This window comes from Scophthalmus maximus, chromosome 14 (assembly GCF_022379125.1).
Source record: "Scophthalmus maximus strain ysfricsl-2021 chromosome 14, ASM2237912v1, whole genome shotgun sequence".
Taxonomy (NCBI): domain Eukaryota; kingdom Metazoa; phylum Chordata; class Actinopteri; order Pleuronectiformes; family Scophthalmidae; genus Scophthalmus; species Scophthalmus maximus.
Genome location: NC_061528.1, coordinates 9,674,831 through 9,699,564, shown reverse-complemented (window position 1 = coordinate 9,699,564; position 24,734 = coordinate 9,674,831). Strand labels below are relative to the sequence as shown.

Below are 24,734 nucleotides of genomic sequence, written 5' to 3'. Positions count from 1 at the left end.
GATAAAAGCACAATTATTTTTCCTCTGAGCTCACTGAAATAAATAATAAGATTAGTGATATGACCCAATCTGAGAAAAGTGGGTGTTACCAAGAAGAACATTCGCTGCTGTAGGCCTTTTCCAGACAGTTTGCTGAGGCAACCTAACCGGATGAACTCCTGAGAAAGAGAACACAAAAAAACAACACATGCATTATTTATTAAGACACAGGCAACACAGGATGTCTGTCAAAAGACTTAAAAGCATTTTCTTGTAATCTTTATTTAGAAAACCAAAATAAAGGAGAGGCAGGTAACGGCACCATTTGTAGATAGGTAAATATGCTCATTCCATAAAGCCATCTAAGTTAATGTCAATTTTTTTTGCTACTACCATTTTTTTTGCTCCTATCACTGTTTTCACTGTTTTTATTTACATGCTTATATCTTTCTGTACTTTTACACTTTTGTACATCTATCTTCGGCGAGAGACTGAAGCCTCTTACAATTTATGCAACAGGATATGCATAGAAGTCAATTAGAGAATCAAAATCCTTCAAGCTATAACTCACCCGACCAGGAGCAACGAGATTGTCGACGCCGATCAAATCCTTCTTCAGCTCCAAGAGCTTCTGGAAGTTCTCCATCTTGATCAGGCTCCCCTGGAGCTGGTCCACCACCTCGGACACGTCTGCCAGAGCAGCTACGGACCAACCACAGGCGTGAGATCACTGAACATCGTCCGCTGGATCATTCGGAAGACATCACAACCACGGGTGCACGTGAGCGTCATACCTCTGCAGTCCCTGAAGTCCACGTGGGTGGCGGGGTAGTGTTTGCACAGGCGCTCCAGGATCTGCTTGTAGTGACTGAGGCGGTGCAGCGGCCGCAGAATGAAGACATTCAGTGGGACGTAACAGACCTTTTGCAGCTCAAAGTCCCTGCAGAGACCCTCCAGCTTGCGGGACGCCCTGCACGCCTTCTCCAGCTCCAACAGAACTTCAGACTGCTTGTGCAGGCTGGCTGTCAGCGGCTGTGGACAGGTTGGAGTTGAGTTGAGTATCAATGCATCACCGCTTTTTACAGATATATATATAAATAGAGAGTTTTACACCAATTTGCACCTCACCTTCAAACCTTGAAGGTTCTTCAACATGACATCGCCAATGCGCTGGTAGTCTCCTTTGATGTGAGCGTTGGAACGTCCTTCCCTAACACACACATATGAACATCCGCAGTTTTTACTCCTGAAACTTTATGGATTTATTAAGTTTTTGCTTTAAAAAAACAACACGTCTTGGATTTACTCGCCTGATGACCCCAGACTTTAGATCATTCCGGAAACTTATTTCTATTGAACGGCTTTAAAAGAATAAATCTCTGTGAAATTGCCTTTCTGCTTTTAGATTATACATCTGAGAATGTATGTCATTTTAATTCTATGTATTTTGTAATTGTAAAGTAACCTGTTACATCTAGTTTGGGGCTGTATCAATAAACCTTTATTATTATTATGGTTATTATTGTAGACAGGGAAGTTATTGACTCAGCTTAACAACAGCACTTAAAGCTCATCGATCTTTCAGATGAGTTTCATCTCAAGTTGGAGAGAGAGATTTTCAAACTTCAAAAGTGACCCACCAGCAGGTGTCTCCCTTGAGCATGACTTTTCACATGCAGACAGTAAAGCAATGGGATGCCATTGCATTCACTTAGTATATATACATTTTTTTTTTTAATACGGCACAACATTTTAACACTAGCTTCGGGGAAACATATGTTACTCTGTAAAACACATTGCCCTTAATCTATGACAGACAGATTTCTAATGTTGGTCACAATGACAAAGGTACATATGGACAAAAATATTTGAATACGCAAAGCCGATAAAGAGACACATGTAGTGGCGAATTATTTCCATACACATTTGAATGTGTTTCTTATGAGCAGCGTTGACTTAATATCTCTTCCAGCTTTAATTTGGAGCTCTAAAGAAGATGAGCCGACATACTGTAGGCACTGAGATAAAAAAAACACTGTCTGCAGTTAATGGCCGTAAATTGAATAGTCTGACAGGCTTTATGAATCACTGCCTGCATGTCTAAATGTGTGTGTGTGTGTGTGTGTGTGTGTGTGTGTGTGTGTGATTCTGTGTATATGTTCGATAAAACACAACATCATTAAGGAGGTCGGACAGCAGAAACCCACAGGCAAGAAAAAGGCCAGCCACGGTGTAGAGCGGCTGTTGCCATGGAGACTATAGCTCCTCGGGTCAACTAAAGGGACTGGGTCGACCTCTCAGACTAAATGCCGAGAAAACTCATTAAGAAAAAACGGGGTGGAAGTTGAAGTAGATTTGGACTAAAACCAAATCAACACATCGCTGACATTGTTCTTAAGAGGAGGGAACATCGGTGGGGGGGGTCTCACCACAGAGCCAGCCTCTGCTCCACCTCCCTGAGAAAACCTGTGTGGAACTTGTGCAGAGGCTCGAAGGTGGAGAGGACGCTGCTCTTCAGAGAGTCCGGCGTGGCCTCATCTTGTCCCACTGCACTCTGAAAAGACTGCGATCACAAGTGCATGCATACGGTGAGCGTTCAAGCAATTTAACGTAGTGAAACACACTCTATAGTTACACACATTTTACCCCTAATAATCCCACACACTTTAGAAACCATGGTTATTTTTCAAGGAAAGCTAGGAACCAGAGCTCGAGGCGGGACACAACAATAACAATAATAATAAAAAAAGTCTTATCTGAATCAAAGGTCTAAGGATAGAGGCTGTCGTGTATAGATTACTGATTAGAGATTTTAGATAAGAAAAAAAAAACCTTGTCTATGATATCACAATTACCAAGACTGATACCAGAGTGATTTTCCTGAGAGTTTTTCTTTCTTTGTTAAGAACATGTAAAACAACCATGATATAAACTTGGATGTAGCAGGAATAAAAAAAAAGGTTAAAGGTGAACAAATGAAGAATTAAATCCCTGGTCCTCTGGTCTCAATCTTGTTACAAAGCATGTTCAGCATCATAAGAACAGCATTGATCAATGCTAAAACTGTTTTTTGTTTTTTTTACAACCCTCGATCTATCTGTGCTTCTGCTGGTGCACTTCAGCCTCGTCGCGTCTCTAAGCCTTTAATTGCGTGAGGACAAACAGAAGAATCGGAAGCCAAGTCAGTGAAATGCTGCATGCCGCATGTTGGAGCACCAGCGGATAGCTTTATTTAGCTGATGTGATGGGGAAGTGGATTTTAGGAAACATGAGTGTTTCAAGAAGGGTTGGGGAAAGGAAAAAAAAAAAAAAAAAGCACCAGCTGTTGCTCAGATGACTTCACCCCAATGAGCGGTATCACCGACCAGTGTACGGGAAGAGAGGAAGAGAGGGAGACAGCACTCACACACACAGCTGACACAAAAACGAGGACACGAGCCAACCCAAATATTTATGAGCTGAGTGAAAGGCTTCTCTGAAAATTACAAGACGGGAAAAGCTGCAGCCTTTGAACCCGCCAGTGAGAAGGAGTGATGCTTTTTGTTCCGCATGCGAGCAGGGAATCAGACGACAGCATCACCCCCCCCCCCTGCACCACACATTTAATATCCTGCTTTCTTGACGCATTTATTCTTTGCATTATTATCAATTGCTCGTGGCAAAGCCGGCGAAATCTAAAGGAACGGGCTGGAATAGGGAGTCGCACGCTGGGGGAACACGCGGCTGACTCCATCCATCTCCTTTAACACAAACACAGCTTAGTATTCGCAGCCTTGAGTGAGTCAGATAAATGCATTTCAGCGCCCAGAGTGTGGCGGATGAATACAAAATTGAAACGGCATCTGCCAAAATATCCCCGTACCACCGCCTGACTCTGTGTTTTGGCGGGCGCGCTTCAAATGGAGCAGCTGACCGGAATAACCAATGTTTTCTACCCAGAGGACAACGCACGGGGGAAAAAAACCAAACAGTACGGCAGCGCGTGCTGGGAGAGATGCCGACTTGGCCCGACTTACCACAGTTATCACCTCCAGGTCCTTCAGATACGTTCTCTCTGTGGTCAGCAGCTCCTTGGCAATGAAGTAGGCCCGATCTGTTGGAAACCTCTGCAGAGACATCACAACAGAGAGAGGACACTGAGCATGGACCCACGTCCCTACGAGCAGAAATCAAAGTATCTATCTGAGCAACCCATCCATCCTGCGATGGGCAAGTCCAACAGCGCTCGGTGCCTCATCGGTTGTTTTACCCGTCCAACTTATTACTCTAGCAAGTTCACAGGAAAATTCTCAGCTTCAGTCCAATTGGAGGTTGTTGTTTTTTTTTCAGGACGTGATCTAGGTCCACTGCTTCGGGGAACACAAACTGCACAAACCTTCCTCCGAACGTCGTCCTCGTCGTCAGTGCGAACGCTGCCGGCGTCGTAGAGCAGCGGGCTGGTGAGCGGGGACGGCTGCCGGCCGTCGGGACTCTGGCCGCACAGCTCCAGTGACTTCTGCCCGTTGACCATGCCGTGGGAGTGAGCGGAGGACGGCGACAGGTGGGGACTGTTGGACGCCACAGCTGCCCGGTGTCACAGGGGGGCCGCAGCGAGGGGAGAGAAGATCAAAGTTAGAGGGATTCAAATATGCATAAAAGCTCAACAACTTGCCCCAAAAAAATAGTCTAAGCAGTTGCATTCACCTACTTTAAGTCTCAGCTGGATAGAGTTTCTTTTTTTGAAGAAGAAGAAAAACCTCCAAACGTTCCCTGGTTCCAATTTCTCAAATGTGATGATTTGCTGCCTTTCTGTGTTTTGTACAGATTGTAAAATGAATCTCTTTTATGTTATTTACTATTTTCTGAAAGGTTTTTCTTTCTTTCTTTTCTTTTTTTTCTACAGATTAAGAGAAAAATTATCAGCAGATTAATCGATGAGAAAAATAGTCGTTACTCGCAGCTCCACTAATTCCAGAGACACTGCGGTGACATGTTGATACCAGTTCAACCTCAGTCCCTCACGCCGGACTATTTTCATATTTACAAACAGAGTTTGCTCCAGGATCGGAGTGCGTTCCTCAGCCGCGCGGGAAACAAAATCACGTCTAGCAGGGAGATCTGCCGGGGACAAAGGTGAAGAGTCAGCCGCGACTCACTCGACAGTCCAGACGGCCCCGGCAGCGCCACGTCGATCCGTACACAAGCTGGGACACATACTGCGGGATGGTGAAGAGGGATGGCTTACTCAGTGTCGTCTACACACTGACAACGTTCACCCAAGCTCACTTACAATATCATAGCTGCGACTCGCCCACCTCCCCCTGCGGGCCCTGTGGTGCGTCAGCACAGAAACAACAGCGGCGCTCACATTGCACACGGACCGGTGCAACTCATGACTGCAATTAGCTCAGCGGAGCAGCAGAACTCCCTGGGAGGGGAAGAGAGTCGGTCTGCGAGGAGTGACCCTGCACCAACCCACACGACAAAACTACAGGGAAGAGGACGGGGGAGAGTCTAGCATCTAGAAGGAGCACCAGACACCAAGAAGATTCAGAAATCTCTCCTCATTAGGGTCATTTGTTTTATTGACTCTAAAGTGACAAACAATGTTAAAGCAGCATCGAAAGGTCAGAGGCCAGTGAGCGTCTACGGGGACACGGTGTGTGAAGTGACCGACAGGCTGAGGGGGGAGTTTCGGGACAAGAAGTGTGAACTCATATGCGGCCCTCTGGCCTATTATCTAACATTAAAGTATATTAAAAAAATATATCTTTATGAACGTTAAGGTTTTGAATAAAACAGTCTTGTGACAAGGTTACGATTGCCTTGACTGTAAAACGTCAGGTGGAAACAACAAGCCAACCAACATTCAGTCAGTGTTGCGTTCAATTTACGTATACTAGCGACACAGTGAATTGCAAAGACTAATGTAGATTGATCAGCTAATTTAATATGAATCGCTAGAATGTATTCCCTCCTCTTTAAAATCTGCTCCAACAACGAATTCTCCAAGCTGATAGAAGAGTGTGAAATCGCAGTGTGGTGACTGTGAGCACTACCTGTGTGTTACAGTGCAGTACATGCAGAGAGGAGTCGGGGCACCGCGCCTCGGTCCTGGTTTAGCAACAGCATGCGTTGGAAAAAAACACACCCTGAAGTGACATCAGTGGTTAGAAAAAACACACGCGCAAGTTTTACCCACAGACCTGGGACTCTGAGCCGAACAGACAGGTGTACGGGTGGTTTCCGCTGAATTTGAACACACTGGCATCTTTGATCTGCTCCGAGTTTCTGGGTGCTTGTGCAGCAGAGTGTTTCTCCAGGTCTGTGGCAGAGCTGTGTGCAACCAGAGAGGGTTCCCTCACTGCAGCGCCCCCGTAACGACTCCCACAAATAAACATGTACTCGCTCTTCGTGGTGTTGCATTAATGCATGCCAACACAGCTTTGAAAACTCTACATATTAAAACCCACCAAATAATTTCCCCAAAGTCATAAATATCTCACTACGGCTACGCTTTTGGACGTCAATGCTTACAACGTCTGGGAGCTTTGCAGAAGCAGTCGACAGCGATGAGACTCTTGACTTTGAGGCGTTGCCTTTAAACTGCCTTTCACATGTACAGTGCTCACACACACACACACACACGCACGCACGCACGCACGCAGATACACACACGCACGCACGCACACAGATACACTGCTTCTATTTGCCTGCATTTCCCCAAACTCCTGCCATCCATAACCCCATATTCTCTCTCTCTCTACTCTGGAATAATGGACTGTTAGCCGGATCGCTGCAGAGAAAGGAACCCAGATACTGGTAATACACAGAGAGTAGAGAGTGACAGAACAGGTTTACATGCAGTAATAGCTGAGAAGAAAGAAAAAAAACAGACAAGCTACAACAGTTTCATGCTGACAGACAAGTGCATACATTTGGACGAAGAAAAGGAAAGAACAGAAATGTGACATGAAGATCATCACCTCCTCAAAACTGATAAACAACAGAAAGAAACACAAAGACAGACATGCAAACTGGAAACTGATATTAATTTTTTTTTAAAGTGCAGCTGCATTTTGTTATGAAGATTGCCAAGCTGGTGGCCGCCACAGCTGTTGGTGGACTTTGTGATACGGAATTACTGGGCGGAGACACTGGAGCCCGGGTCAAGTGCAGAGGGAGGGAGGTCAGCGATTCACTTTCACCTCGGCCTGATAAAGCCACTGCTGGTCTCTAATGCAGTTAGACAGTAATCTCTCAAATACTGTGAGGTTATATTTAGTCACTGACACCTCAGTGAACACAACCTAAAAAGAAAGAAAAGAAACTGGACATTGCTTTTTCAAGTTAGTTGAGGGGTAGCAGGGGTTTACTGTAAACAGACATCACTGAAAACCAATCAGATGTTCCAAGTTGGTATTTGCAGCACATTAGTTTCCACGCTGACACTGAAGACAGAATCTACTACGCTCAGATCGGCCGCGCGCCAGATGCTACACAAACAGTATTAATTACACAAAGAGACGGCACGATTATGCACAATATTCACAAATACAGTAAAGTTGGACCAACTTTGTCAAAGTAATCCAGCAGAACAAAAAAAAGATCTGTCAACTGACCATTGAGGACTAAAGGTGTATGTGTATTTCCCTGAGGGAAATCATAAGGCAACTGAGAGAGGAAGTGAACCGAGCATTCAACAACTTTACGGAAACACGGACTTGAGAGTGAAGTCTACAACAAAGAGTGACACTGGAACGGTCAAACCAGCAAAAACAGAGCCAGTTGTAGATTTTTTTTCAATCAATTTGTAGCTATTCAATGATAAACCCTAACATTGCACTTGATTTCAATCAGGGAGGGAGGCCGATGATGACAAATCTCCTCCTGCAGCGAACAAGAACACGCTGAACACATTCCATCACTCAGTCTTGCAAAAGGGAACCGCTTCTCAGTGAACGACAGAGAGGGCGCCAAAGTGCTTTGAGCAGGTACTGTAGCGCCACGCGGAAGAAAACTACCGTGAATGTTCAGTGCGGAGATTTTGAGAAAAAAAATCACCTGACAAGAATAATCTGTCACCCACTGGACACGGCTTTCTTTACACGCAATCTGTCACCCAGATGAAACCCTTCCAACTCTCCTGTAGACGGTCTGAAGGGCTCTGTGCACTAGCAGCTGAAAATCTGTCCGCTATCCTCATCGCTGAAGACATGGCATCCGTCCTCATCTGGCTCCTCGTCCAGCTGGAGGCTGCCAAAGGAGAACTTGTTTCTGGGTATGGGGGGATGGGAGCTGGCCTCCACTGCGTTACCGAACGTCAGGGGGCTGCTGCAGTTGCCCCCGCTCGTCTCCACCTCAGACTCACTGGACTCTGAGCCGCTGGTGGTGGAGACGTCGTTCATTTGAACCGCTCCCACGTGTGTGGCGCCGGCCCGCCCGAGGCGCCTCTTCCCCGGACCGGCCCTGGACCTGCCCGGTGCCGAGAGCCCATTGGCCACCATGCGCCGCTCAAGAGCAGCCATACGTTCAGCCTGAGACAGGACGGGATGTGATTCTTGACCTGCCGAAGAGGCTCCCTGGTTTGGGTCTGCGTCAAATTGATGCCGCTTTCTGTGGCGCTTCTGTGAGCGCGAGGAGCGACTCGGGGCGGGGGAGTGCCTGCCCTCGTCAAAGTGAGGGTGAGCAGAGCTGTAGCCGTTCTGCTCAGCGTGGCTGACGGGAGCTCCTTGGTGGGAATAGTCCATGGCAGGACCGGCGCTGCTCTGCCTCTCTCTACTATGAACACTGACGTCTGCCACGGTGCCACAGACGGGACTTTGGTCAGTCCTTTTGTGTGACTGCTTGGGAGACTCATCTAACTTGTGGCTCATGTGGAGCGACGGTCTAGAAGACGAGGGAGACTCCATGTGCCGCATCCTACCCATAAAGTGCTCTTGTTGGGCCTGAAAATCACCATTCATGTTAACAGAGTCAGAACCATGGCGGAGCACGGCCTGCTCCCGGTAGCTGGGATTCAGCCTAGTATCTTGGTCCCTGCCCATCTTATATTCACTATCTATATCACTCCAGTTAACATAGCAGACGGAGGAGCCGCTGCCTTTAGCAGCCCGAGAAGCCGGACCTGTACTCTGATGCTCTGGTGGGGTCTGGCGTGTTGAGCCTCTCCTCTCCTCTGTCCCAGACACAGACCCCGTTCTGTTGTCGTGGCCGTTGATCCGGTGGGAGGGGCTCGCCCTCGTCGGCCGTGAGGCTGAGGGGTTTTCCGCACTCACCAACACCGACTCTGTCCAATGCTGCTGGAGAGGAGAGTCGACTCTGTCGCCGGGGCCGCCCCTCTGAAAGAAACAGACAGAGGCAGAGAATTGGTTATAGACCACAATTAAAAACTGGTATTTTCGATTCGGTATAACTTAAAGGGGCCATGTGGAGTTGTTTTGATGCGTTTGTTTGTGCAGATTTACACAAATGCCCACGGTGGCAAAATATACATTTCTGCTGATGGTTTTGCTGAGCGACAGTTAACTAAACCACATTTCGACCAGGATTACCTGCAACTGCCTGGAACAAGTTTCAGGGACATTTTACAAGGAACTAAAATATTCCTTTGTTTACTTGCGTTTGCTTTGCGATCTCAAGACCAGGAGAGATTATGAACTATTGCGGAGACTGAGCGGCTGAGATAAAATATCAAAGTACTTGACCAACCAGGCATCTAAAGAGCAGCAAGCCCCACCCAAAAGGTTCCTAAACTTTGGTGATGTACTACCCCGCCCCAGGTGGCGACTCTTTTGAGCATTTCCCCCCAACTTAATCTAGACCCTTGTCCCTGTGGTTGAAACCCAGAGAGTTCTTAGTTCCTGAGGAAATTTCCTGCAGTGGAAACACATTTTAAATGTAGCAAAAGGCCAGGAAGAACAATGGTCTGAGCTTATGAAATATACATAATGGGAAATAACAAAAATAAAAGGACACAATGATGGTTGTATTGTTTTAAAAAACACAATAGTTTCTGGTGAGAAACTTTCAATGTAACTATTGTTTGTAAGACAACTCCACAGGGGACTATAAAGGCTTTCTTTGTGTTAATGGGAGCATAATGTAATGACAATAATGAGATTCATTAAGATGGCACAGACCTTATGTGGCTAATTGTCCACTGCAGATGAACTGTAAAGGCTAAGACACTCACTTCTGTTGGCACTTCATGGTGACGCGCAGAAGGCAACGGCGACAGGCGGCTGTTGTGTTGCACCCGACTGTGTTTCCTGGCAGACGGGACGTTGAGGGTCAGCGTTATACAGATTATACATTGACCAAATGTGTCGACTTGTCGGCAGCGTTTACCTGTCAAACGGGATCTTCTTGAACTCAGACTCCTTCACGTAATCAATCACCTGCTTCTGCGTGCGGCCGCTGCAGCGAGAAGTACAGCAGGATTAATAATGAGTCTTTTTTTTTATTGTGACGGACACAAACTGCTGTGCGCTTCACAATGCAAACTCCCCCTACCTGAATCTGAAGGAGGAACCTCGTGTGAAGAGCACAGGCTTGGGTTTGGGCTTGGGTTCCTCAAAGAGGCGGAAGAAGGCGTGGTACTCAACACAGATCTTCCAGAAGACTTTGCAACAGTCCCTGCTGGCCATCAGAAACTCCAGAGTGTCCTGATACGAACTCTAGAGCAACAGACGCCGTTTATTACGTTACGTTTAATGACATGATTTAATCATACACAGCGGAATTCAGCGACATAACTTACATTTAAATCTGGCCTCAGCTTGATGAGGAAGCGTTTCCTCTTGAAGCTCAGTTTGCGAACTCTAGACCAGTTGAAAGCGTTAATCCTTGTGTGTCCCTGCAGAGACGAAAGATTGAATTAATGCTAAATCAAGGAAAAAAACACTTTACTATCGAACTTGTGTTGTGTGAAGCTTGAACTGAGAAACACAAATGGCCCAGCTCAAAATGTTCATCAGGGTTTTCATATTCACCTCTTCACCACAATCATCACAACAAACAAATGTCGGCCTGCAAACCGGTGGCACTGACCTGAAAGACCAGGACACCGGTGTGCGCCACAGCCAAGCTCAAGTCCGTGCCCTCGCGATCCTTGGCGGGGTGAAGGCGAATCCCGTACATCTCCAGCCTACGCGCCACTTCTAGTAACTGATAGTCCGATTCTGATGGTGTTAGTCCTCTACAGCACAACACACAACAGCAACAAGATTTAGGATAAGGGTGGAAATATTTAATTTTTCCTTTAATGTCCCTGTACTTGCAGGTTTTAATACTTGGCTTAAAGACAGCAAACCTTTCGGAAAATGTTTGGACAGAAATTAAATCCAGGCTTATCATCCTGCTGCGTGTCTCGCTAATTGAGGTTGAAGACCAAGTCCGAGTGGGTCCAGGTCTCTCATGTTTATCTGAGTTTTAGGAGCGGCGGCGGAAGGTTGGGGAGGAGGGGTTGCAAAACGCTAACTAACTTTCCTAATTCTTATCAGTGAGCCCGTTTCCTGTGTGTGGTACTTAATAAGAGATTTAACCGAGCATGGCATCTGAGCAGAAGGACGGCAGTTACAGTTATCAACTGAGAAAGCCTTGGGGGGGGGAGCAAGTCAAAGAGGGCAGTCAAATCTAATCTAGCTCCTTCCTGTAGCAGCAGCCGCCCACTGCGAGTCCATCTCTGACACAGCTCAGTGTAACGCAGCGGTGAGACGAGGGGTTGGCAAAGCTTTGGCTCACATTTCAAACTTGCGCACTGATGATCTTGACATTTTGAGGCAGGACGGTGGGAGGAGATCTGGAAGGTTTCCAGCAATAATTCTCCCGGCAGGACACCGCTTTTTTAAACTCGAGGCAGGTAGTCAGAAAAAACGCTGGATGAAACGAGCCAAGTTCAATAACGATCTTCGCTTCATATAAACTTCACATTAGACACCCGAGAATAGACTCTGAAAATCGGGGGGGTTTAACCTACTAAAGCAGCCGACAACAGCCGTGTGAGTCAATTGGGGGGGATGAGGGAAGCCCTCAGTCCTCTTTTTCTTTTTGAGCAATGCAGCCCTTTTGTTGTTAGAGCAGTTGTCAAGCTCATATCCTCTTCTGGCCAGAAGCTGTAAATCAACTCCTGAGAGCCGCACAGAGCACTCCTGAGAAACAACCCATTTATTCATGGGCTGCTTTCCTGCATGTGTCACTTGTACAATAAAACCTCCCCACGGGACAAGCACAGAGCCTGAAACAAGTTTTCCTGTGCGAGGGTGAACAGAATAATTTGTGTTGAGCGATTGGCCTCAGTGATTTTGCAGAGTTTAAGAGAAAATGTGCCTGGATCCACAGGTTTTAAAACTGCAGCCAGCTCACAGTCCTCTAGTTTGGGAAACTCACAGATTCTTTGAGTGAAACTCCATGATCTTGTCAATCAGGGGCATTTGATCAGGGATGTAGTTGTTGTTGAGGAGGTGTGACCGACACTGACTCTCCTCAAAGTCCCCAATCTCAGCTGGAGAAAAAAAAGAGAGACGAAAGGAAAGCGTTCACATTATTGTAGAAATACCTGCTACATATTCTGGCAGGATATGAATTGAAGGAACAACTTTGAATCTCTCAGTAAGCTTCACGTTGCAGCTTCAGCGCCGCTTGGCACAGAATGAAACACACATCATTCGGTCCAAAAAGAAATGCCCCTCATAAAAGACATAGCTGTGGTAAATTGTGTCAACACAATTATGTGCATACGCAAAGTTTAAAACGATATCCACTCGTGTTGCCTTTGATCACTACTGGGTAACAGACTGTGAAATGTCAGGTGGTGAAAATGCTCCGTACTTCCTGGCATGGCGCCGTAATATGTGTGGCTGCTCTGAATCGGTTCTGCAAGATTATGTTCAGGCTACTGACAGAACGGTATCCATAGGAACACACAGGATAATCAATTCGCAATGGCGCACACAGTGTGCTATATGACAACGTTCGACGCTAATCTCTTTGTCTATGAAAACACATAGTGCTTTTTTTTCTTCTCACAGTTGTCCGATCTGTCCGTGCCTCGGTGTCTGGAGCTGAAGGAGCAACCATGAGGGACTTACACTGGATAATGTGGGAGACCATCAGCGCGGCACTGCTGTCATTGCAGGTCAGACGTCCACAGGAAAGATCCTGTTTGATCTGGAGGGCAAATAGGTACCTGGACACGGACACAAACAACTTGAACAAGATGCAACAGGGTAGATGTGCTGGTGGGGTTTTTTTTTCCAGCAATGGAGCAAGATCAAAAGAAACCTCTGGATGAGTTCAGCAAGAACATCGGCCGCTGATTTCAAACGGGACATTCAAGAGAACTGCAGCAGCTAATCGGTCGGATTAGAGACAATGCTCTCTCGCTCTTTTTATTTGAGACAAATAGAGTTGGCAAAGGTTTTCCACATTTTGGATCCAGCAAGCCATCATTTGCGTGAAGACTTTCATCGATGATTTACTCACTGTCTTGTGAGTGCTGCTTCTCGTGGATGTGAGCCAGAGCAAGAGCCAATACAGCCTGAACAACAGGTTCAACAAATGTTGAAATGATCAAAAATAAGTTGAAGTTTCTTTGGGTCTGATGACATGTAACAAAGGTGACCAAAAGTCAAGTGAATACTGGCCAATATATTTTCCCAGAGACCTTTATTAGTCTTAACACGTTTCATTGGGCCAATGACGATTCCACAACCAAATATATTCCATTTACAGTGACATAAAACAGACAAATCCAATAAATCCTCAGACTGAAGAGGATTATCACCCCGGCATTATTCACATTCTCAGAATTTTTTAAATATTTTTATAACCATAATTATCATACACTATGTACATCCATGTAAAGATCGGAAAGCTACCATATAAAAAGCAACTAGAGTATAGATTATGCCTTTTTTTGTATTTCAAATACAGATTTCATTTAGAATCATTCAACTCTTTACTTTCTGTTCACCTATTATTTCTCTATTCTGACTCTGAAAAATCTTAACAGAAACCAGAAAATCATTAGTGCCATGCTCATCCCCCGAGGGCTAAATCAGAAACATGGCAACCATGACATGGGAATCACAAAGCTGAGCGGGGAATAGTTCTTGTGAGAAGCAGAGCGCGTGTTTCGTTTACGCCTCCACTCACGGCTGAAGTCATTGACTATGACATATCCTACATAAATGCACATTTCAATGCCAACTGGTCGACACATACATGATGAAGAGATTCAATGAGTTGACCGAGGAGCTCACCTTGTCAACTCCTCCAGTAGCTGGGCATGGTCGGGAGGGAAGAACTTCACAGCAAACCTCAGGATCGTGTGCTTCGGTCCTAATATTGGAATAATACAAAAATGTCTTTGTTGATGACTTCCTTTTACTGCATTTTCTTCACAATACAAGTCACAAATAACAGATTTTCTCCAGATAAAACACTGAATTGACAGAAAAGGATTCCTTAAAATGAGGATGTAACAACACTTACGTCGGAGCTGCTTGATAATGGGCTTGATATGATCTAACCAAACCTGTGGAGAAGAGAAAAGAAATATAATTAGATATGATAATATTCCAAAGTGGCTGGTTTTTAAGCAAAACTAATTCTAGGTTTGTGGGAGATGAGGCTCCGTTGCACTGTCATCCTCATCCTCACTCACCGTCATCTTTTGATGGTTCTGAAACTCCAAGCCAAAGTAGTCGCCCTCTATGAGGTTCATGTGGGAGCACACCAGGTCAAACAGCACTTTGCCTGAGGCCTTTTGCTGTGAACGAGAGAGAGGGGAGGAGAAACCAAAGCATTCTGGTTAACATAATACTCGGTGAGGTTTTTCATGATCATGTACAATAACTTCACATACTATATTTTAATGTGAACTTTTGTTCTCAGCCATTCCAGTCAAATGCCACCGCGGCATTTCACGGTCTTTATTTAAATGGAACACGGCGCAAACCTCAGGAAACCCCAGACTTCGACACGAAAGAGCAGCCAGGAACAAAAGAGAGTACGGCTTTGTGGACCAATCAGGTTGGTCCAACCGCAGTTGGTACAGTCATGTCAAAATGACTAAATGCCTCCCTATCTTCCATCCTACACAGTCAAACGCTCAGTTGGCCAAAATCTGCTGCAGCTGCAGGAGGGGGGGGGGAGACCCGGTCTTTCATCTGTGTTTTCAGTGTCACTGCCGTCACTGATGAAGAACCAGCGGGCTTTGAGGTTGATCCAGCATCGGGACGGGATAAACAGCGAGCGAGGGCTGACCACCTCTGTCCTCGCTCGCCCCGCGGACACTTTGAAGTATGACTTTACCCGCCGCCGCTTTCGTCTGACAAACAACAACAAAAATGCGGCGACGCGCAAAACCCCCAAAAAAACCCGCCACATCTTTAGCGAGACGGAACCATTCCCATGTAAGGTCACATAAATGTCAGGGATTTCCAAAGAAGCACTTCTGTTTTAAACGCCCTAAGGAGACACAGAGCTCTGTGAGGAAAACACAACGGGAGCGTTTCTGCCCGGCTGCTTCCCCGTGACTGGTTTTGCACCAGTGAAGAGTGTTTAGAGTTCCCCTCGGCTTGAGTAATGAGCCCGGGCCTGCGTCTGACTACGTTTCACTGAGGCAGTTTCTTTTCTACTTCAACACAAAAAGCAGAGGAGTCGACTGCTTTTGGTACAACCTGCTATAAAACCAACGAATCTGTGCCCACATCCGACTGTAAATCTACACGGAGTGTCAAAGGCGGAGAGCGACGCTGTCCGTGTCCTTGTTAATGCTGAAAGAACACAAACTTAATCTCTGCACGGCTTAGTGAGGGGGTTTACACTTCCACAAGCGAACGCATAATCTTCCCCAAACAAGCCTCCACACTCTCACTGCTCCTCCCGGTGAGGAGCAGCGTCTCTCCCCCCGGGGCTGCCTCATGTCGGGCGGAGGGCGTCCCACCACCGAGCACCAGCTGTTTCCACATGGTGACGGAGCTGATGAGGGAGGCCGCGAGAAGAGGCTGGAGGTGGTGGTGGGGGGGGGGGGGTCGTCGGCCCAAAACACCCCCTTCAAAATACACACACATTTTGCCTTTTCTAATGAGCTGCATGCAGATTAAAACCAACCCCTGAATGTACTCCTACAGTGTGCTCTGTGCCGGAGCAGCAGTGAGGGCTGAAGATTGTTTCCGTCTCACAGGAACACGTACGTGTGCAGCCTTGTAAATCTGCTGTCAGTGGAGAATGACCACGGGGTCGGGCGAAGGCACCGGCCGATTGGAGCCAGGCCGCGCCTGATTAAATGCGGCTGTTGCAGACCCGAGTTGCGGCGGCCGACGCGACGACAGGGCTGCCGTTGACGGAGCACAAGTCGGAGGGGGCGACGGCCGCCGCGACACAATCCCCCCTCCCACGGCTTTTTACGTTCAATCGTGACAGTGACATGATGAAAACTGGTATGAGAACGTGCCGTGCACAACTGCACTCCTAAACGTGGTCAGGTGACATGTGGACACTCGGATGTCATGTGATTGTTAAACGAATCATTACAGAACCCTGGTCTTTAATCTGCTGCTATAACCGGCCTCCGCTCTTCTGAGAAGACTTTCCTCAGGCTGCCGGGGGTTTGATCCCAACAAACCTTTTCCTTAATGGACCTGGCTGTGTGCACAGGGGCATTCGTGTTGGAGCATTAAAGGATATTCCCCAAACTATTACAACATTGGAGGCACATAATTCTTTGGCTACGTCCATGCTGCTACTGTGTTTTCCTTTTAAAACTCCTTGTGGCTCCGTATCAGATTTAATCTCCGTCCATACTAAGACACCTGAAAACCCGTATCATGTGACCACTCAGTTACACTGGGCACGTGATTGTCAGTGTAGACGGGAAGCAAACTGATCACTCCGCAGTTGGTTGCTTAATTACAGAAGAAACTACGAACGAGAAATTAAAAATGGTAAAAATAAGAGCAGGGGTTTCTTGTCTTGGGTCGATGACGAGGTGGAACTGTTACTGACATCAAGTGTTTACAAAGTTATGTAGGGTCGTGACTGATCGAACCAATCAGGAAACGAATGCAGATGACTGCATCAGTCTCCGTTTTTGCCCATCAATACTACAACCATAGACTGTGTGAAAAAATGGACTTCATAAACGTATTACTGCGCCTAAGAGGCACAGCCAAAGCTGTAATAAACATGTGGACAGGGGCGTATATAAGAATAATTTCAGTATTAAATCCCTAATACAACTCATCTATAGGCCTTTTCCAAAGCAGACATTCTACTTAGTTGTCATGGTGGGAGAAGCAAAGATATTACTAATAACATTAACAACGGTTCCGTTCTAGTCAAGTGTGCCATTAAGCCCTGACAGAGTCACGGTGAAACAGAATGACCACCAGGACACTGAGTGAAAGAGCCAAATGGAATTAAGGGATCGGTAATTTCATTATTTACACCTGAACTTTTCCTACTGTGACATGTCCAAAATGTTTTCTGAGGGAAAGAAAAGGTCAACTGTGTGTTTTCATAACGGCACCACAGCACTGTAGTCAATGCAGCCACAATATCTTGTCAGGCTGCAACCAGTGAAGCGTTAACACATCACAACTCGCACACAATATAGCACCGTTTATTGATAGCTGGTAATAGCGGCCAAACGTTTTCAGACAAAATACTAAAGAATCCGCAGCCAGGCGAGCAGATGTGCGAGGCACTGCTTTGAGATAAGTACTAATGTCAGTGTGCCGACCGGCTCAAACTCACCGTAAAGCTCCGCAAACCAACTGGGAGTTTTGAACAGTATTGTAGCTGCATTCAAACACTGCAGATATTTACATTTTAAACCTAATGACTAAAGGAAAGTGAAGAAAGGTATCAACAACTCTACATACAATTATTACGAACATAATATCCATGCGGCAGTTGATGGGAACCATCGGACTGAACCAAATTACAGGCTTACTAACCAGCCTACATCACTCGATTAAAGAGGCAAATTAAACTGTTCTTTTAAGGTATTTTGGATCATCACAACTACAACCTCAAAAATTTACAAATTGTACCTTAATGAACTTTTCATTTTTACACATTATATTTGCATCTGTGATTTCCCTAATCATCTAGACAATAGACGATACAAAAATGTTCACATTTTGTTCACCGTAACGACTCTGTAAACGGAGATTACATCACATTACATACATCTTGTCCAAAGTGACTCACAATCATCGAGGCAGGTAGCGTTTAGCGCCTTGCCTAAGGGCCTGACCCGGAATTGAACCCTGACCTTCTGTACCAAAGGTCAGCTATGTAACTCACTAAGCTATACCAGCTGGAGATAAGCAGACTAAATGTAATTCCTGATACAGGTCTGCTCCCCATCCCCCGTACCCGCCTGAGAACCTACGGTGACAGGGCGTTCTTTGAGGGCAGCCCCCACCACCGGGGAACTCTCTCCTGGCAGAGATCCACAATGTCCAATCTGGAGACATTTTTGAAAGGCTCCTTATAACCAACCTGTTCACAAAGGCTTCAGACCACTATGTTTCCCCAGATAGCGTGTTCGACTTTTATTTTCCGCTCTTGGTCGCTATATAAATCTAAGTTATCACTATTATTATTTTTACAGTTATCAGCATGTGGACGATTAAGTGGCTGCTTCAAACTAAAAACAGGAGTTTTGCGATCACACAAACGCAGAAGTGAGGTTACAGCAACTGGCCTCGCTGTCAATCGTGTACAATGCCAATAAAAGATCACAAATCTCCCTGTTATGATCTCTTCCTATAAAAGCGCTGTAGCTTACAGTTTACAAGGGCAATTCCGGAGTGGCCTGACGCACAGGGAGCGTCTGTCTAGGCTCATTCGGTTTCAACATTACTAGAAAGCTTCTGTTTTCATGTGTACGAGCGGCTGGCGTCGCTACGTTGACCTATACATGCCGTGACAGAAGAAGGCTAAACAAAGATGACAGCCATGTCTGCACACGTGTCCACCTCAGGGTATAGACCAAGTCACCACCCCCACCGCCCATCCCCCCCCCCCCAACTCCCATCTCTTGTTAGTGGGCTCCTGTCAGCAACAAAATCACATAAAGGTCAGGTGTAGAGTGGCTTTGTGTTCTCTCTTTCCCCTCCAGGAGTTGTTGGCATGGTCCCCTTCACTTGCAATAAGCCAGGCTAGGTAGGCAGTGCTCGCCAAACTTGTCCCGGGGCAGTCTCAGGGGTGGGTGCGGTGGCATAGTTGGTGGACAGGCTGGCATTTGGCTTCAGGCTCCAGAGAGGCAGAGAGAACAAAGGGATTAAGGTCTGGTTGGTTGTAGTGCACTAGAGGAGTTGATGATGGCAATTGAGCCAAGTGGTCAGCCGTTGGTAAAAAAAAAAAGGATTCAACGATTTCAATTTTTTTTTTTTTTGTGTGTCCAGTGATTCAGCAGATTCGCTATAACTTACAGAATATAACGGGGCAGTCGTCTCGCAGCAGGAAGTTTTCTGCTGTGACATTCGGCAACATCACAGGAAGCCAATCGAGGTCTACGATGAAAGGGAATGTGTGATTTAAAGGGGGGAATAAGAAAATGGAAAAGTGGGGAAAGGTCACTTTTGGGGAATCAAACCATCTGCACTGCTCGTCTGATAAGACAGCAAACGGGCTCAGCACAATATAAGAGTGGTGACTTGTGGAAAAAAATAAAATATCTTTGAACTGACTTCAGGGAATTTTAGGGGATGGAGTTTCACTAGTCACTACTCCTACATAGCACATGTGAAGCAGACGTCGCAGTGGAAAATCCCAGGAATGATTTTGGAAACTTTTAAGTGACCCGTGGCTCCAGCTCTAACAGTGGCAGATTGATACATTCCCCCACTGAATCCTCCTGGTGCTGTCATTGAAAACATATGTGAAGGCACCGCTGTCTGTCCCATACGCCCACGGCTGCTGCCGCAGTACAGCAATAACACCTCTGTTTGAAGTACCTCCGACCTGTAGAAATCTTTAGATGAGCCGCAGTGTGTGTGCGATTGTGCGCGTGCACGAGCAGGTATATATTGTGCACTGTGAGCGAAGGGGTAGGACAGAGAGGTCAGTGGGAGCCAAAGCTCATTGAGATGCAGGCCATGCGCTGCAGAGGTTCCCGGGGTGACTCGACTACAGCGGGGAGCCGACAGAGAGAGAACAGCGGAGGGCGGCGAACGTACTGATAATCCTGTCAAATTACCTGCAGTCCAGCGCGGATGTGTGACCATGCATAGGTTTGCAGAATAATTAGGACACATTTAAAGCCATCGTGCCTTAACCAAAACATGAAACGTCCAACGCGACCCCAGTGAAGGAAGAAAACACATAGGCGGTGTTGCATTTATAGAAAATCCGGACGTAGTGAAATTGTTTCAGGGTCAAAGATTCCTCCTGTTTTTTTTTTTTAATTTCTTTTTTTGTTTTTTTTTTTCTTCCAAAACTCCCCAGTTGCAGATGGAAAATATCAACATAAAATGAAAGCAAAAGTGATGATTGGGCTGCCACAGCTGTCAGAGCCATTCTGTCACAGTAGACCAGCCCCCAGGCCCTGAGAGGACAACCATGGAAATACTGTCCCCTGGATTCAATAGAGAGAGAGAGAGAGAGAGAGAGAGAGAGACACACACACAGGGATGGAGGTGGCTCTCCCCCTCTCATCCTCCTCCTCCTCCTCCTCTTGTAAAAATGTCCCCCCACTTTGCTTGCCCGCTCTCCGAGGGAGCCCGTCTGCGAGAAACATATTGATTTTGCATGAAGAATAATTAAGTGTCCTGTTGCGACTGTTGTGCTGCTGAATACCTAACATCGCAGAGCACTGTGCATTAATGCAAGGACCTCCCACTGCTTGTCTGGGCCCCATAAATCAGAAGACAGATCTAATAGTTGTGGGCCTGCATCGTTAGAGCGGACGGCAAACAAGCCGCAGCGGAGATTACACCGACAAGCTCTGCTATGCCATGAAGTCACGGCCTTGTGTTAAACATGCACTGATGCAACACAACCACATTATTTTGTCATGCCTCAGCCCGACTTGGGAGTATCATAAGCTGGGGGCAAGCGGGGGTTTTTAAGGCAGCTGGAATTACCAGAAAGATTGGCCTCCTTTTTTCCATCATCCGACTGAATCTCTTTCACAGCGCTTCAAATTCTGGACCCATGCTGCTTTTTCTCCACTAGCATCCCGTCACAGAGCTGAGGATTACAGTCACTCAGGGGGAGGATGCGTCACTTCACATTTGGGCAGAAACTCCCCGTTTAGTGCAGCCAGATAAAGGCAGAGGGAAGAACTGAACCACATTACCATGAGAAATAATCAAGAATGAAATGACGATGAAAAGACTTTTGTTCCTAAATCAAATGCTCATCGTTAAATAAATATATTCTCCCGTCACAACTACTTGAATATCATGGTTAAGTCTTAACGTCAAGATATTTTCTCGAGGTCCCTTACTTACTTGCTATTTTGATAATCAAAATCAAATTAGACAAGCTTACTGAACCCATCACCTCGGGCTGTGAGACATTATCGTGCACATCTTTGACTTTTTGCCGACAATTAATTGAGTAAATGATTGATAGTGAAAATAATTAGTTTCCGCCTCATCGTTTTGCATTTTGCACTTTGCGTGGGATTTTTGTGCATTGATAACTTCTGCACCTTTGAAATTAAGAGTGAGCTCCCTTACGTTACTTTTGAATGCTGTGGAGCACTGAAACTGTGAAAGTGCAGGCGATCAATAGGTAAATTAAGAGATTAATTAAGTGTAACTGTGAGAGACAACTCCCACAAGGTCAGGCCAAGAAAGAGACGAGGCAAGACGAGGCCTTTCATATGTAATCTGGAAGCAAAATCGTGTCAAGGAGGTAATTCTTAACGATTTGAATTGATTAAACAGTGAGTAGGCTCCAGCTCTGCCTTACTTGACCTTTGGGTCACATGGACTTATCATAGAATACACCAGAGAGCCGAGTAAAACCAGAGCGAATTATGCAGTGTAAGGTAACATCAGATATGCCAGTATATCAGGCTGAGGTTTAATGATTACATCTGATGCTCTGAAACATTCACAGCACATTGCCAGAGGATTAGAAATCTGTCAAATCAAACGCAACACAAGGTTCACCTGAGAGACTGAAATATCAGGAGCTGGGGGGAAAACTCAGTCTTCCATAATGACACTAAATCTCCATCGGTCCTCTGCCTAACAAGGTGGAAAAACTGAAAAACCCTGAAACATCACGTCCAATCCACCATCTGTCACAGTCCACCAAAACTCAAGCCTGAACCAAGCTGGGCTACCTTCCAGTTTCATATACAGTACCTATTGCCAGTACAAACCAGGATCCTATATATCTTCCCTGAGCAAACATCCCCCCAGTTGTGGGACAGTAAAACAGGAACGTATGCCTCTGTATTAGCATGGGTTCATGCTTCTAATCTGGCTGTTTCCATATTTAGTTTCCTAATTTTTTTTGTATAGACACTGCTGGGAAAGAAAGACAATATCAGACAATCAATCTCAAATTAATGTCAGACTATTCAATTAGAAATCTGGGCATGGGCTCAGGCCGACCAGAGACAGGCCAGCTATACTTCACTACACCTCAATCCCACACAAAACTCACCAGATACAAAACAGATGGGACACTTTCTTGTGGAAGAATTAATATCCAAAGTATGTTAATTGAGTGTATGTAAATGTGCCGCCCTGCCCGTATAAACAGCAGCTTGCTGATATTGGAGCAGACACGCTGATCTACATAATCACTGTGATGTCTCTGCGTGCGTTGGACAGATCAGGAGGGAGCAGGGTAATAATATGGGATGTCATTAAATCATGGTGCATAAGGAACATAACTAATACGAAGATCCTAGCTTGGCAAAATTTCATAGCCAAGGACATTAATACTTCTAACACACAAGTACGAAGGCAAGCGGCTACGACCAAAGGAAGAATTTTGAACAACTTAAGCTAAGACTGCCAACTGGGATTCATATACATACTGAATCTGGCATCGATGTGTGGGATGTGGATGGTTCTCGACTGCGAAACTCCTTCTTAGGCCTCTAATGGCTGAATGGTGGAATTCATTTGTGCCGACTAAAGGCATGTCTAAAGGCATCTGTGGCATTGTGACCCTTGATCAAATTTTTACATCAAGTGTGGCGACTGGCTATAGAGCAAGCAGGAGGCAGGAAATGACGATAATTCCGCTGTGCAAAGTAGTGTTTTGGTTTACAGTCGTCAACGCGCCCACTCCCTTGTCATGAATGTTCCGGAGATGTTCCTGCTGTATTCTCACACGGGCTTGTTGAGGAATTTCGGTCCAATCCTCCCTGAGAAACTCTAAAGACGAGTCTTCTCAGGCCCCAAGCAAGGTCATCTTATCTATGGCAAGCGGAAACAATCATTGAGCAGCTCAAGTCTCTCTCTCTCTCGAGGTGTCATAGTCGCAGGGAGATGACATTACTAAAAGCTAAATACACTACAGAGACCGGGGATGGGCAGACTATCTTGGGACACCGAACACTCTGAACCTGTTGATCTGTGTACCGAACCGGACATCTCCTCAATATTGAGCTCTTCTAATAAATACTTCTGCTTAAGACATCCACGGTTTCCGTCTCCCTGAAACAGTATCCACTCCATCAATCATTCCATTTCAGGGCTCACTTGGAAATTTTCAGGAAATTTTACTGGGGGACTGGCAGGAAAAGTTGAGGAAAAGGTCTGGACTTCAGTGCATGTCTGGAAGCAGCGACCGTGGCATCCAAAGTGGCATCACCACCAATCAACAGTGGTCAGAGAGACGTTTTCTGCCTCACCACATACTTCAGACCTCTACAGACTTTTGTAATCGGAGCTCACTGTGAGCAAGATGAGAATGGGATGGGAGCATGTGTGGCGCTCAAGAGGTTCTTTCCGGGGCTGGAGAGCAAGGAAGGTGTGCGTCGTTGGTACCGTCCTGCTGCACGCTCCCTTGCCCCATAATCTCCACCAGTAATAAATAATGACAGCTGCACATGCTGCTTTACTCCTGAGGCCAATCAATTGGCCTCCTTGAGATTAGCCTTAAACTACTTAGCCCGCTGTGCAGCAAATCCACGGCCCCTCTGCCCTGTGATGTAGTTGAGTCACTGTATTGATAATGACTGTCGTGACCTGACATGTCAAACAAAGTTCCGCACAAGGACACGCGCACAAAAAACTTGTTTCTCGCTCCACCTGATGTGAGCGGCGATTTTGTCACGGCCTGTAAACTATGGCGTCCATTACTGTAAAACCTAAACAGATGACATTCTAGTTTTGTACAATGTAAAAAGGTTAAACATGAACAGGTCACAGGTCCACAAGCAGCAAGAACAGCAGGGACGCGCAGAGGTCAAAAACACCCATCATTTTTAAATTCATTTGTTTATTCAGGCTCTTCACACTGGATCCTCTAATTGTCACTTTGTTCAGTCAGCTGGGATTTCCCCGTCAGAATACAGTTGACCTTAGAGCACGCAGATGTAGAGAGAAGAGCCTCGCACCAAGGCTGCACTTCCTGTGGACAGGGATTAAGGTCAACCGGCAAGAAAGCACTCTGGGTTCGACAGAGCCGCCAGGACGTCGCTGCTACAACCAGTGTATAGTAAGATTCCAAATAAGAAATCAATCCTGAAGCAGCATGGAGCCAGTGGAGTGAGGCCAAAACTGGTGTAATGTGACCGCGCTTTCTTTTACCAGCAAGGAGACGAGCAGCTGCATTTTGTA

At 46.1% G+C, this 24,734-nt stretch overlaps 1 protein-coding gene across 3 annotated transcripts in view; it reads right to left on the bottom strand.

The window, feature by feature from the left end:
* Positions 1-24,734, bottom strand: part of LOC118282810 (FERM, ARHGEF and pleckstrin domain-containing protein 1-like) — a 47,534-nt gene that overhangs the window by 6,477 nt on the left and 16,323 nt on the right. For all 3 annotated transcript variants that reach the window (XM_035604271.2, XM_035604269.2, XM_035604270.2), the window contains exons 3-20: positions 14,627-14,731; positions 14,455-14,497; positions 14,223-14,301; positions 13,050-13,147; positions 12,349-12,463; positions 11,011-11,158; positions 10,721-10,816; positions 10,474-10,637; positions 10,309-10,377; positions 10,154-10,229; positions 9,086-9,299; positions 4,355-4,542; positions 3,996-4,085; positions 2,409-2,542; positions 1,108-1,189; positions 774-1,011; positions 551-681; positions 90-158 (exon numbers count right to left, since the gene is read on the bottom strand). In XM_035604271.2, coding sequence (XP_035460164.2) covers positions 90-158; positions 551-681; positions 774-1,011; positions 1,108-1,189; positions 2,409-2,542; positions 3,996-4,085; positions 4,355-4,542; positions 9,086-9,299; positions 10,154-10,229; positions 10,309-10,377; positions 10,474-10,637; positions 10,721-10,816; positions 11,011-11,158; positions 12,349-12,463; positions 13,050-13,147; positions 14,223-14,301; positions 14,455-14,497; positions 14,627-14,731 — 2,139 coding nt within the window. The remainder of the gene's footprint in view (positions 1-89; positions 159-550; positions 682-773; positions 1,012-1,107; positions 1,190-2,408; positions 2,543-3,995; positions 4,086-4,354; positions 4,543-9,085; positions 9,300-10,153; positions 10,230-10,308; positions 10,378-10,473; positions 10,638-10,720; positions 10,817-11,010; positions 11,159-12,348; positions 12,464-13,049; positions 13,148-14,222; positions 14,302-14,454; positions 14,498-14,626; positions 14,732-24,734) is intronic.